Source organism: Callithrix jacchus, chromosome 12 (genome assembly GCF_049354715.1).
Source record: "Callithrix jacchus isolate 240 chromosome 12, calJac240_pri, whole genome shotgun sequence".
Classification (NCBI taxonomy): Eukaryota; Metazoa; Chordata; class Mammalia; order Primates; family Cebidae; genus Callithrix; species Callithrix jacchus.
The window spans coordinates 126,880,441-126,892,556 of NC_133513.1; the positions used below are offsets into that span (position 1 = coordinate 126,880,441).

The window sequence follows — 12,116 nt, forward strand, 5'->3', positions numbered from 1 at the left end:
ACATGATTTACATCCTAGTTGATTGACTCCCTGCTGAGGACTTCTATCATGCTCCTGTCTTAAAGTGCCTTTGTTATACATTTTGTGTCCCTGAGAGCACAAACTACACAACTAACTGGTGGGGACTACCATAGGGAACTGACTGATTCTGAATCCCAGCTCACTGCTTCTCATTTTTCTTTTTTTGATTTCTGGGAGTCTGTAGTCCAGACCTGTAATGAAGGAATTGAAGAAATAACCACAAGATGTGTGTATGTGTGTATGGAAGTGGGTTCCAGATGTGAGAGCATCTCAGGTGTGCACCCCTCTGCCTGGGGACCCAGAGATGAGCAATCCGGAGACCAGGAGGTTAAGGAAGCATTTATTGAAAACCTGTGGTATATCTCTGGCCCAGACCAAGCGGCAGAGTCAAGCAAAGGCTTCGGTCAGTCACGGGAGCCTGGAGGTCTCAGCCTGACTCCTACTCAACAGTAGACTCGGCCGAGATGGGCTGTTTCAAATAGCTCCTTTCTTAGCGCCTTGGGCCAGGGTCAGGGGTGGAGTGTGTCCTCTTGGCCTATGAGGACATCAAGCCCTGCTTGGTGTGCAGCTCCAGGTCTTTCTTCTCACGGGCTTTTAGGGGCTTGGGACTGGCCTGCAGGAGGTTAGTGCTCAGGATGGGAATCTACACTCACCCCCATGGCCACGCGGTCGCCTCCTACCCCATCACCACCTTGGGTGGACAGCCTATGGGAAAGCCTCTCCCCACAGACCATCCTCTGAGGAGTCCCATGACACCCTTCCTTGTCCTCCTGCCCTTCCCCATCCCTTCAGTAGCTGTCTCTGTTCCCTGCCACCCAGGTCTGGGGCTTACCACATCTCCTGGGCCAGCCTCTTCCTCTTGTGTGCTCTGGGCTTGGGCAGGGACCTGTGTTCCATGCTTTTCTAGCTCCTCCTTCAGCCTGGACAGGAAGAGGTAGGATGGGGGAAGGAAGAAAAGGAAAGGGGGACAAGAGATTTTCAAGAGTCAGAGAAATAGAAGGTTGAGGGAGGAGAAACGACATTGGTCACTTTCCTGGTGGGGGTTGAGGGGACAGGGCCTCCACACACACCTCTGCCGCTTCTGCTGCAGTTGCTGGCACTTTTGCTGCAGCTGCTGGTGGTGCTGGGCTGCAGCTGCTAGGAGCTCCTCAGCCTTCATGTGCTCTTCCTGAAACAGCTGCCTGGGGTGCCAAGGAGGGGGTGGTTAGCACTGGCCACTCCCTCCTCCCCCCCTTCACCTCCACATCTTACACTGTGGCTGCTGCCTCCTGGCTACGGAGAAAGAGCCCCTCATCAAGGGTGGAGGCGCCCTCAGCACCACACAGGGAGCACAGCTGTTGCTTCACATCTTCCAGCTTTGCCTCGACCAGCTTCTCTGCAGCACAAAGGGACAGGTGAGCACATGAGGGTATGTGAGGTCAGAAGGGCCATCCACCTTCCCTGGCCTCACCTTCCTTGAGCAGCTGCTCCTTGCTGCTGTCCAGGGTGCAGATCTCTCTTGCTAGCTGCTCCGGCTTCTGGGGCGGGCAGAAAAGAGGTCTGTCCACACCTCTTGGCTTTCTCCCATGCCTCGAAGAAGGCTTTCTGGATCTTGTTTTGTACTTGCTCACCATGCCTCACTTCCAACAACTCTGCCTCTCTGTGCATACTAGCCACAGAAAACCTCAGGCCCATGGCACTGGTCATTCCCTCCCTGTGCACTCTGTCATCCTACATCCCTGGAGAGCTGCAGTGGGGAGGCTCATGGATTGTTATTTACAACAGATAAACCTGCAAACACTATGAGTCTTTGCTGTTTTCTGTAGGATCAGGTACCAGTTCGGCTCTGCAGCTCCTCCCCACGCCCCTCCATCCTGCTGGGGCCTCGTCACTGAGCCCTTCCCTTCTAACACTCACTGTCTATTTTCTTGTTCAGTGCCTGGGATCCTCCTGGGGGGCAAACACTGGCTGCTTATCCTCACTGTCTCCCTTGTGACCGTGATGGTCCCAGACATATCCATGGACATTGATGGAAGACTTGACCTTAGTTTGATCAGAGATCCCCCTGACCACTGAGTGGACCCTGGAGGGTAGCAGGGCCATGAGGGTGGTGACAAGGGACTGGATCCGGGCAATGTTGGTCTTAGCACCACCAGGGCTTGTTCAGGGACTGGATGTGGCAGGTGAGAGGAAGCAGTGACCCTTTGGGCCTGGTACTGCTAGGGAAGATGTGGAAGTGGGAGAAGTGGCTTTGAGGGACTCACGTGGAAGTCCCAGAGGTCCTTGTGTTGGCCCATCAGATCTTCCAGCTGTTCCTCGAAAGCCAACCTGGGGGCCAACCACAGGCATGAAGGGATATGGGCTGAGATCATCACCTTTGCAGCCTGTCCACGTCTGTGGGTCTTCTGGCACAGACCTTGGGGTGCTTTGCCCATGGCCTTGCTCCACTGGGAGCATCTTCACCATCCTAACCCTCCAAGGCTCAGTGTAGCCAGCTCTTCTAACCCCCATCTTTTATATTATACCCTGACTACCAGGCATCCAAATCCCCTGCCTCAGGTGCTAAGGTTTACCTCAGCTGTCTCTGTTTTTTCTTCTCTTCTTCGATCTGTACATTCAGAGCAGAAATTCTCTCTTTGCACTCCTGCAACATGGTATGCTTCCTGGGAGAGGCAAGGCAGTCCTCAGCCATGTTCTCTTAAGCCCCAGGAGGGTTCTTGGCTGGGGCTTCTGCCTCCCTCTATTGAGGCTATTTTTTCCCTCCTACATTAAGGTCCTTCTCTGTAACATGTGATGGGTAGGGAGTAATGTGAGCATTTGCCCCCTGTAAGTACTGTTGTCAGGTTAAGAGAGATCAGTGCAGACATGGTCAAGTGAGCAAATGCACACACATATCATCTGGTTTCCCCAAAGAGCTGAAAACTCAGTGTGCCAGGGCCTGGGGCCTCTGGTAAGAAAATAAGCTAAATAAGCATTCAGGAAGTGGAGAAATGGATGGACAAATAATTGGGTGGATAAAAAGATAATGGATGGAGAGACAATGGACAAGTGGTTGGTTCAATGCCTAAATGAACAGATGAGTGAATAGACAGCCAAGGAGTATGACAAAGAGTAAAAGGAAAAGAACAAAAACCAGCTGAAGAAATTTAATTAATAATTTGGCAATTGAGTGTCTATACCATTGAGAGAGTTACCCTTAACACCACTGCCTGCTGTTGGAGCCGAGGGGGAAAGACTTTTTGGACACTCCATTGTTTAGAGGGACAGAATGAGAGCTGTGGGCCTTACACTCATCTTCCTGCCTCTTTCTGCTCTACCAGAATAAAGAGGTGGGGCAGAGTTAGGCTCAGCTGGAAGCTCTTACCTCTGTGCCTCACTTTCCTTCTCCTGGCAGTACAGCCGGAGGTTCCTCAGGGTCTCTACAGGGAGAGCAACAGGGCCCTATGAGAAGCTGTCAGGGTACTGGGTTGTGGTAGGGGGAATGGGGCCAGATCACATCAGGTCTATGGACACCTGATTGAGCTTTAAAATTTACTGCAAGTCTGGTGGAAGCTACAGGAGAGAGGCAAGCTTTAAAAGGCTTCAGCTGCCATAGGGAGAGTGGGCTTCTGTGGGGTGGCAAAGGCATAAGCCTGGAGAGAGGGGAGCTGCAGATACCTTGCTTTTTGCTCAAGATCTCCTTCAGGCGTACTTTCTCTCCATGCACTGGAAAACAGTGATGTATTTTGGGCATCAGGGACTATGCACTGTATCCTCAGGGATGGAGCTTGCTCACAGTCACATGGGAAGTTGGGCACAGCCTTGCCCCCAACCCAAATGTGAACCCCTCAAGGTGAGCCCCTCCCTATCCTCTGGTGCCCACATTCCCTGTAAGTACCAAAGGGCCTTCACATTTACAGAGGGTTGCTGTGAGGGCCCTGCAGGATGCCCATGCTTTTACGTGGGGAGGAGAAAAAATACAAACACCCATGAAGTGAGATTAAGGGCTATGAAGAAACACATCGAATAGGGAGGGGCACATGACCAGATGGAGGCAGGGCGCCATCTCTAGATGGGATGTCTGGGGAATGCCAGTCATCTTCTCTGGGGACATTCTAACTCAGAGCTGATGACATGAGGAAAGAGGAACCTGTATTATCCATGGAAGTACAGGCAGCACCTGGCAAAAGCCCTGAGGTGGGAGTAAGGTTGGAGGGTGCTTCCTGAACACTATCACAAGCAGAGGAGAGGGGGAGATTGGCAGGACATGAGGCAGGAGAGGGCACAGGACCCTTGGCCACAGCAAGGATGCTGATCATCTGGAATACAGGGTTAGGGGAGGCTTCAGACACTGTGGGGACCTCTGGGTGACCCGACTCCCTTACGCGAGTCCAGTTCCTTCTGCAGGGCTTCAGAGATGGTCCGGGCCTCTCCTACGTCTTCATTGACCTTCTTTTTTGCTTCATCAAAGATCGGAAAGACATTGAATGAGTGCAGCCTCCAGCTGCACAATTCTCTTGCCAACAGTGACATTTCTCATTTGCCTTCAGGTAACCCTACAGTCGCCTAGATTTTATAGAGTAGGAAACGAGGCTTCCAGAGTGCAGGCTTTTCTTGCCAGGCTCTGCTGATAGCAGGGCCAGGATCATGGGCATATGACTATGGCAGCTGCATGCAGAAATGTCCTGTACTTAATTTAAGGCTCTGCTGTTGCTGTTGTGAACAGCCAGTAACTTTGGACAAGGGACCCTGCACTCCTCATTTGGCACTGAGCCCCACAAACCATGTAGCTGGTCCTAGCTGGCAGCCAAGGCCCCTGAACTCACCTTGCTGGATCTCATTAATCCGGTTAATCAGGACCTCAACTTGGGGCTCTAGGCTTCCCACTGCAGGGAGAAAGGGGGTTTAGTTGACAGAGCAGGCAGAGGTGGGTGGCTGCCAGCCTTGTGTCTCTGCTGCTTTCATGCAACACAGATCTACTGAGTACCTACTGCAAGCAGGTGCTGTGTGGGGCCCTCACAGGGCTCATGTTGTGGGTGGGTGAGACTGGGAATAGACACAATGAGATACCGAGTGGGGCTGTGGTAACTCTGTTTAAGAGAAAAAAAGTAGGGCAAGGGGGGTTAACGAGCAAAGAGGTGGGAAGTGCTCCTCATATATGAGAAGGTGTCATGACAGCCCCAGATCAAGTATCAGGGGGCAGGCCCTGAAGCTCTTTGGGTGGGGGTGGGAGGCAGTCAGTGCAAAGACCCACCCTGAGGTGGGAACATGGCTGGCAGGAGCCTAGTGAACAAAAAGGGAGTAGCAAGAAGTTTGGGACAAGGTTTTTGGAAAATATTTTGCCTTCTATACCCCTTTCCTTCTTTAGTTTTGAATCATGGAGCCCTATTTTTAGTTTAAGTAATTAAATTGTAAAAGAAAGAAAAGGTGAAGAGGATTATTTCCTGAGTTTGTACGTTGTGGTGTCTGAAATTGAACCCACATCAGCCTGGCCCCAAACATCAGGCTGAGCCTCACACAGAGGAGACACATGACCTTTCTGCAGCTTTTTCACCATTTCCATCAAGTCTTCAATTTTCTGTGAGGATGTGTCCTGCCCTGTGGAGACAAAACCAAACAGTTCAGAATCCAGCAGGGCAAGAGGCCAGAGGAAGGATCTGACAGCCCTGGACTGGGACTGAGGTGGGCCAAGGGCAGGTCTCCAGCCAGAGTGGTGCCCCTGCTCCTTGTCCTGAGGTGGACAGTACACTAGATGAACTGGGCTCCTCCACAGTCAGCTCTTCCTTGTTAGGGTAAAAGTATTCCAGATACCCTCCTTGTAAAACTCTGGGTGAGGCAGGGGTGTACTCTCACTGCTGAGGCTTTTCAAAGTGAGGTCAAAGTTCCTGATGTAATACATCAAGTAAAAAAAATGAGGCATAAAAAACTGGAGCAAGGAGTCAAAAATCACTGTAACTGGCAGATGGCATAATCTAGGAAGTTCTTAGAGTTTTCTACAAAACCGTAAGGATTCGTAAGAAAATGCATTAAGATGTTAGGTTAAAGCATATATAAATACAAATAGCTTTCCTATATACAACCAATACCAAATCAGAAATCTCCCCATAAAGTAACATTTCATATTAGTTTTTTATAATCATTATTGGAACCTATTTTTAACACTCGAAGAAATTACTATTTATGGCAACATTATGAAAGGAAAATAAATCTTTTTATAAAATAAATCAATTCAAAGTCATCCCTCTGCTCACCGAGATAAATGGATATCTGATTGTCTCCTTTGGAAGGCTAATCAGAAACTCAAAAGAATGCAGCCATTTGTCTTTTATCTACTTATGACCTTGAAGACCCCCCTCCACTGCTTCGAGTTGTCCCACCTTTCCAGATCAAACCAATGTTCATCTTACATATGTTGATTCATGTCTCATGTCTCCCTAAAGACAGCAAAACCAACCTGTGCTCGGACCACCCCGGGCACATGTCATCGGGACCTCTGAGGCTGCATCACAGGCATGCATCCCTCACTTAGGCAAAATAAACTTCCTCAATTGACTGAGACCTGTCTCAGATTTTTGGTTTTCATGTTTTGGCAACCACAAAGGGATGCCGAGTAGCGGTGCCCCTGACCTTTGACAAATATCCTATCAGTGCTTGGTAGCAGTTTGAGCTATCTTTATGTCTCAAACTAATATGACAATCTGCTGAGGTCTGGAAGTCCCCTGTCCAGGGAATCCCTTGTCTTCCAAAATTTGTTTGAGATCCAAAGTACATTTTGCTGTATAACTCTTTTCTTTTCTCCTCCCTCCCTCCCTCCCTCCATCCTTCCTTCCTTCCTTCTTCCTTTCTTCTTTTTCTTTCTCTCTGCTTTTTCTTTCCTTTCTCTCTTTCCTTCTTCTTTCTTGGAGCTGGAACTCACTCACAACAGGGAAGACATGTTTGAGGGTTTTTTCCCTGCTTCTAAGATGATAGACAGCAGTCTTCAGTCTAAGACCCATCCTTAGGTAAGTAAATGAATTGGGGTTTGTCTTGGCTAAAGATAAAATTAACAACCAGCCCGTCTTAATCTTTCCTCTCCATTAGAGTGCTCGGTAATCACATAAGTTGTGAGACCATATGTTTGTTTTGCTTAACTGGGTTTTTTTGGGTGTTTGTTTCTGTTTTTGCTGTTGTTTGGGTCCTTTTCCCATTGGGGTTGAACAATTCTATCTCACTTGATCAAATCCAAAGGAAAGTTCCAATTTATGTGGAACAAGGCCTCCGAAGTGGGTAAATTCCCATCAAAAAAGGGGGTGGTGTGGGGGAAAAATGGCCAGTAAAAGGAAAAAAGTGAGGGGAAGATTTCTGACCTTGACTACTTAAGGGGCTTTATTTACATAACAAGGCCACCTTTTTGCTGGCCAGGCCAAACTGAAAGAGCAACGACTTTTACCCCAGACTGCAGTTCCATAGGTTCTGTCTTCTTTTGTCCATGACAGCCTGGGTTTGGTTTCTAAATCAATACCTTTCTGGTTTGATACTTGCTACCTGTAAAATAGCAGCTATTCGTCCTAGCTGAAATATGCTGATGAGATTTTAAAAGATTTTTTAAAAGAAACTCAAATGGTTAAAAGTCAGCTTAATTAAAAGCTAACATCTAAGATGTGTGTGTGTGTGTGTGAGTGAGTGCGTGTGTGTATTTAAAAGACCTTCATGGGCTGGGCACCGTGGCTCACGCCTGTAATCCCAGCACTTTGGGAGGCCGAGGTGGGTGGATCACAAGGTCAAAAGATAGAGCCCATCCTGGCCAACAAGGTGAAACCCTGTCTCCACTAAAAATACAAAAATTAGCTGGATGTGGTGGTGTGTGCCTGTAGTCCCAGCTACTCGGGCGGCTGAGGGAGGAGATTTGCTTGAACCTGGGAGGCGGAGGTTGCAGTGAGCCGAGATTGTGCCACTGCATTCCAGCCTGGCAACAGAGTGAGACTCTGTCTCAAAAAAAAAAAAAAAAAAAAGGCTTTCATGGTTTTTCTTTTTTCTCTCCTAGGACCCTGTGTTTTATGAGTAAAAAACATTTTTTTCTTCTCAGTTGACTGAATGCTGTTTTCTTCATCCTACTGCTGTTTCTCCTGTCTCTTGCACCCTCTGCTGCGTGAGGGACATAAAATAGTTTATAATAGCCTGAGGTTCCTTAAAGAAAACAGAGAAGGCATCAGACTCCCTTTTGCAGAGAAAACTGTTTTCCTCATGCAACCCTAAGAGGGTAAACAGACAAGTTCATCTCAGCTCTTAAACTGCTTGTGTTTGTATTGTGTTATCTGAATTTTTTTTTAATAGTTATTGCAACAAAGGCTACTTTTGGGTTTTTAAGGAAGAATATATTTTAGACACTTCGAAATGCCTATGTTTAAAAAAATGTTTTTTAAGTGCACTCTAAAAGCATCCATGTGGTCTAGCCTCATAATTCTCCCTTTTTGGAGACCCAAATTTCAGTGTGGCCTCTTCCCAGAGCTCGGAGACCTAGTTAAAAGATAGGTAGTCCCTATCTAAATAAAACTGGTCTCCTGTGATCAATCACCTCCCACCAGGCCCCACCGCCAACACTCGGAATTACAATTCAACATGAGATTTGGGTGAGGACACAGATCCAAACCGTATCACAGGCCAAGGCTGACGCATGGTTGAAAAGGCTCAGAGGTGCCTGATCAAAGTTTGTCACAGTTTTGATTGATGTTACCAAATTACTCTCCACTGATGTATACAAGATGCCCAGGATTTCATTTTTACCAATCACATATGTTTTCAAATGTGTTCATCTTTGTCAACCAGATATGCAAAATTAAGGTGTCTCCTTATAAACTTTCTGACAGTAAATATCAAAAGTTCGGATGAATCTTCTTTTCTAAGACCATGTCCTAAGTAAGTGTGGATATGGATAATGGGCAAGGTTTTCATCACTATATTGTTTATAACAGTAAAAAACTGCAAGAAGCCTAAATATGCCTTAGGGGATTTGTTAAAAAAGTTATAGCACACACACAGGATGAAATCGGTTACAGCCATTAAAAGTCATGCATACATGCAGGACAGGTTCAGTGGTTCACATACATAATTCCAGCACTTTTGGGAGGCTGAGGCAGAAGGACTGCTTGAGCATAGGAGTTCAAGAGCAGCCCGAGCAACATAGCAAGACCCCATCTCTACAAATAAAAAAATTTTTTTAAATTATCTGGGCATGGTGACATTAACCTGTGATTCCAGCTACTCAGGAGGCTGAGGTGGGAGAATCAGTTGAGGCCAGGTCAAGGCTGCAGTGAGCTGTGATTGTACCACTGCACTCCAGCCTGGGCAATAGAGCACAACCCTGAAGTTAAAACACCTCTTAAAACAAAAGGTACTTGTAAAATATCAGCTATTCATCTTAGCTGAAATATGTTGATGAGATTTTAAAATATTTTTTAAAAGAAACTCAAATGGCTAAAAGTCAGCTTAATTAAAAGCTAATATCCAAGATGTGTGTGTGTGTGTGTGTGTGTGTGTGGATATGCTGATTCATATCCCAACATGACATGAATCATAAAAAAAAAATCAAGCATAAAATTTTATGAAATGCCTATTTTTGAGTTGACGGAGTCCCCTCATTTTGGTCCCATCTGAAATCTTATACAAATTACTGCTCCTAAATGTCTGTATTCAGTTTTAAAGTATTCAAGTAAGTGGCATGTGTGAAAAAGCATGAAGAAAAAAATGGAAACACCAACATTCCCTTTCCCCATTTATTCCCGTTTCTTGTAATAACTGCAGCCAGTTAGGTGAAGGCTAATAGACCTTTTGCTAAAATGTATCTAGTGTCACTGATAACGAGGTAACATCTCTGTTTCGTTTTTAAAACAGACTAAAACTGAGAACTTGTCCTTTAAATTTCTTCCATAGCTGGTTGCTCTAGACTGAATGTTTGTGCCACCATCTGTAATTCGTATGTTGAAACCCTAACCCCCTAGTGTGACAGCATTAGGAGGTGCAGCCTTTGGGAGGTGATTAGGTCATCAAGGTAGGGCCCTCAGCAATGGGATTAGTGCCCTTAAGAGACTGCAGAGAGATCTGCAGCAAATCCCCCCACACGAAGACACAGTGAGAAGACAAGTCCATAACCAGAGGCGGAGCTGCACCTTGATCTTGAACACGATGAGAAATAACTGCACTTCCGTCATAGCAGTTTGAAATGAGGCACCAGCCATGTTGATTAAATCTCATGTAAATACACAAGGTCCTGTGAGGAGCACGGAAAGACCACCCTACTGGCGGGCCGGCGGGTTCTTAATGAAAGGGAAGCGTCTGCGTGGGTCCCGTTTACGCGCTTGTCCTTCGCTGGCGCCGTCCCTGTGCCGGACTCGCCGCAGGCACGTTTCCTGTGCTCAGCTCGTCTCGGTTTTCAAACCCGCATTTTGTAAAAACGCGACAGGGCACCTGCCGTGGACCGAGCCCGCGTCCACACGGGTGGGAGCGGCGTTTATTAACGGCAGTGTCTGAACTCGGGGCACAGATGGGCTCGGGACGGGGGGACGTCACCGTACAGGTCTCTCCACTCTAAGTGTGAACGTCCCCGCAAAACGCCCGGCGGCCGCCAGCGCCCCGCAGGGGAGACGCCGGGGAAACGTGCCGTTCCCGGACTTCCGGCCAAGTCCCAGCGGCCGCCCGGTCCCTCCCTCCCTCCCCGGGCGTCCGGGGCCCCACTGTGGAGCCGGGGGAGCGCGGCCGGGAATCCGGACACCCGCTGGGTCTGGGAGGAGGATGCGGAGGGACCCCCGGGACCGGAGCGTCAGGAGACGCCCCTTTGTCGGCAGAGGCGTCTGTGGAGCCTGTGGAGCGAAGGGAAGGGCGTCCTCAACCAGAATGGGAGCCACGGTGACCGAAGTTCAGCGCTTTAGACGAGGCGGCGGGTGCGGCAAGCGCTCCCCATCTCGGTAGCGCAGCCGGAAGTTTTCTGAAGAAACCCGCTGAGTCTCCATCAGCGCCATCAGGCCCGGGCGGAAGAAGCCGCCGCCACCCGCGCCGCCGCCCTGCCCCGCCCCGACTCGGTGAGGTCAGCCCCCTGCGCAGAGTTCTGTGCCTCCCATCACTACCTCCGTCCTTCTCCGCCATGTCCGTGGCTGCTGCGGCGGGCTCGGCCTTCGACGCCAGGGACCTTCCGGCCATTTCCTCTCAACTCGCCAGCACCGCCGCCTTGGGAGCCACCTGATTGGAGCAAACCCTGCGGGGTGGGCGGGGAGGCGGGACTCCGGGAAGCGCGCCTGCGCAGTGCAGTCCTGCGAGCCCTCGAGAGGCGAGTAACGGTCCGGCGCGCTTGCCCGGAAGCCAGTGCGCATGCGTAAAGGCGCAAGGGCGACCGGGCGTGGCGCCGGCAAGGGCCACGTGCGTCCAGGCTTGCCATTGGCCGGGTGCCTGGTGACCCTGCGCAGGTGTGCTGGTCTCCCTGGGGGCTGGCCCTGGTTCTGCAGCCCCGCTCACCGAGCAATGCGCATGTGCAGAGCCACCCATGCCTGTGGAGCATGTATGTTTCATGGACAACTCCACTTGGCACTGTGGCTTCTGCAGCCTCAGGAGGTCACCGCTATGCAGGTTAGGATTAGGGAGTTAGGGGTAGGGGGTTAGGGTTAGGAGGTTAAGGTTAGAGTTAGGGTTGGGGGTTAGGGTTTAGGATTAGTGTTAGGGTTTAGGGTTACGAGTTAGGGGATTGGGCTGCTAGGGTCGGGGTCAGGGTCAAGGTTAGGATTAGGGTTAGGGCTAGGTCTAGGGTTAGGGTTAGAGGGTAGCATTTGAGGGTCAGGGTCAGGATGAGGGTCAGGGTGATGGTGAAGGTCAGGGTTTAGGGTTAGGGGTTAGGGTTAGGGTTAGGGGTTAGGGCTACTGTCAGGGTCAGCAGTCATGGGTTGGTGGTTAGGATACGGTTTAGGGGTTGGGGTTAGGGCTAGTTCTAGGGCTATGGGTTAGGGTTAGTGGTTAGGGTTAGGGTTTTAGGGTTGGGGTTGAATTGGGGTTTAGGGTTAAGTTTTGGGTTCAGGGTTAGGGGTTTGGTGTTAGGGTTGGTGCTGGAGTAGGGGTTAGTGTCAGGGTTAAGGGTTTATGTTTTAGGGTTCGGGTTAGGGTTAATGTTTAGTGTT

The 12,116-nt window shown here is 49.4% G+C and overlaps 1 protein-coding gene across 9 annotated transcripts; it reads right to left on the minus strand.

The window, feature by feature from the left end:
- Positions 1–345: 345 nt before the first annotated feature.
- SYCE1 (synaptonemal complex central element protein 1) lies at positions 346–11,176 on the minus strand. Of its 9 annotated transcripts, XM_035269609.3 has the most exons (14): positions 11,079–11,176; positions 5,515–5,577; positions 4,806–4,865; positions 4,365–4,439; positions 3,658–3,705; positions 3,365–3,419; positions 2,574–2,663; positions 2,265–2,328; positions 1,472–1,538; positions 1,273–1,396; positions 1,092–1,202; positions 837–941; positions 778–782; positions 381–604 (listed from the first exon to the last, which is right to left on the minus strand). In XM_035269609.3, the coding sequence occupies exons 1-14, from the start codon at positions 11,149–11,151 to the stop codon at positions 531–533; spliced, it is 1,014 nt and encodes a 337-aa protein (XP_035125500.3). In that variant the 5' UTR covers positions 11,152–11,176; the 3' UTR covers positions 381–530. The 9 variants fall into 9 exon arrangements, with proteins under 9 accessions (XP_035125496.3, XP_035125498.3, XP_008977225.5 ...); XM_035269605.3 differs by lacking the exon at positions 778–782 and having other exon boundaries at positions 346–634; positions 854–941; positions 1,472–1,535; XM_035269607.3 differs by lacking the exon at positions 778–782 and having other exon boundaries at positions 346–556; positions 854–941.
- Positions 11,177–12,116: the final 940 nt, after the last annotated feature.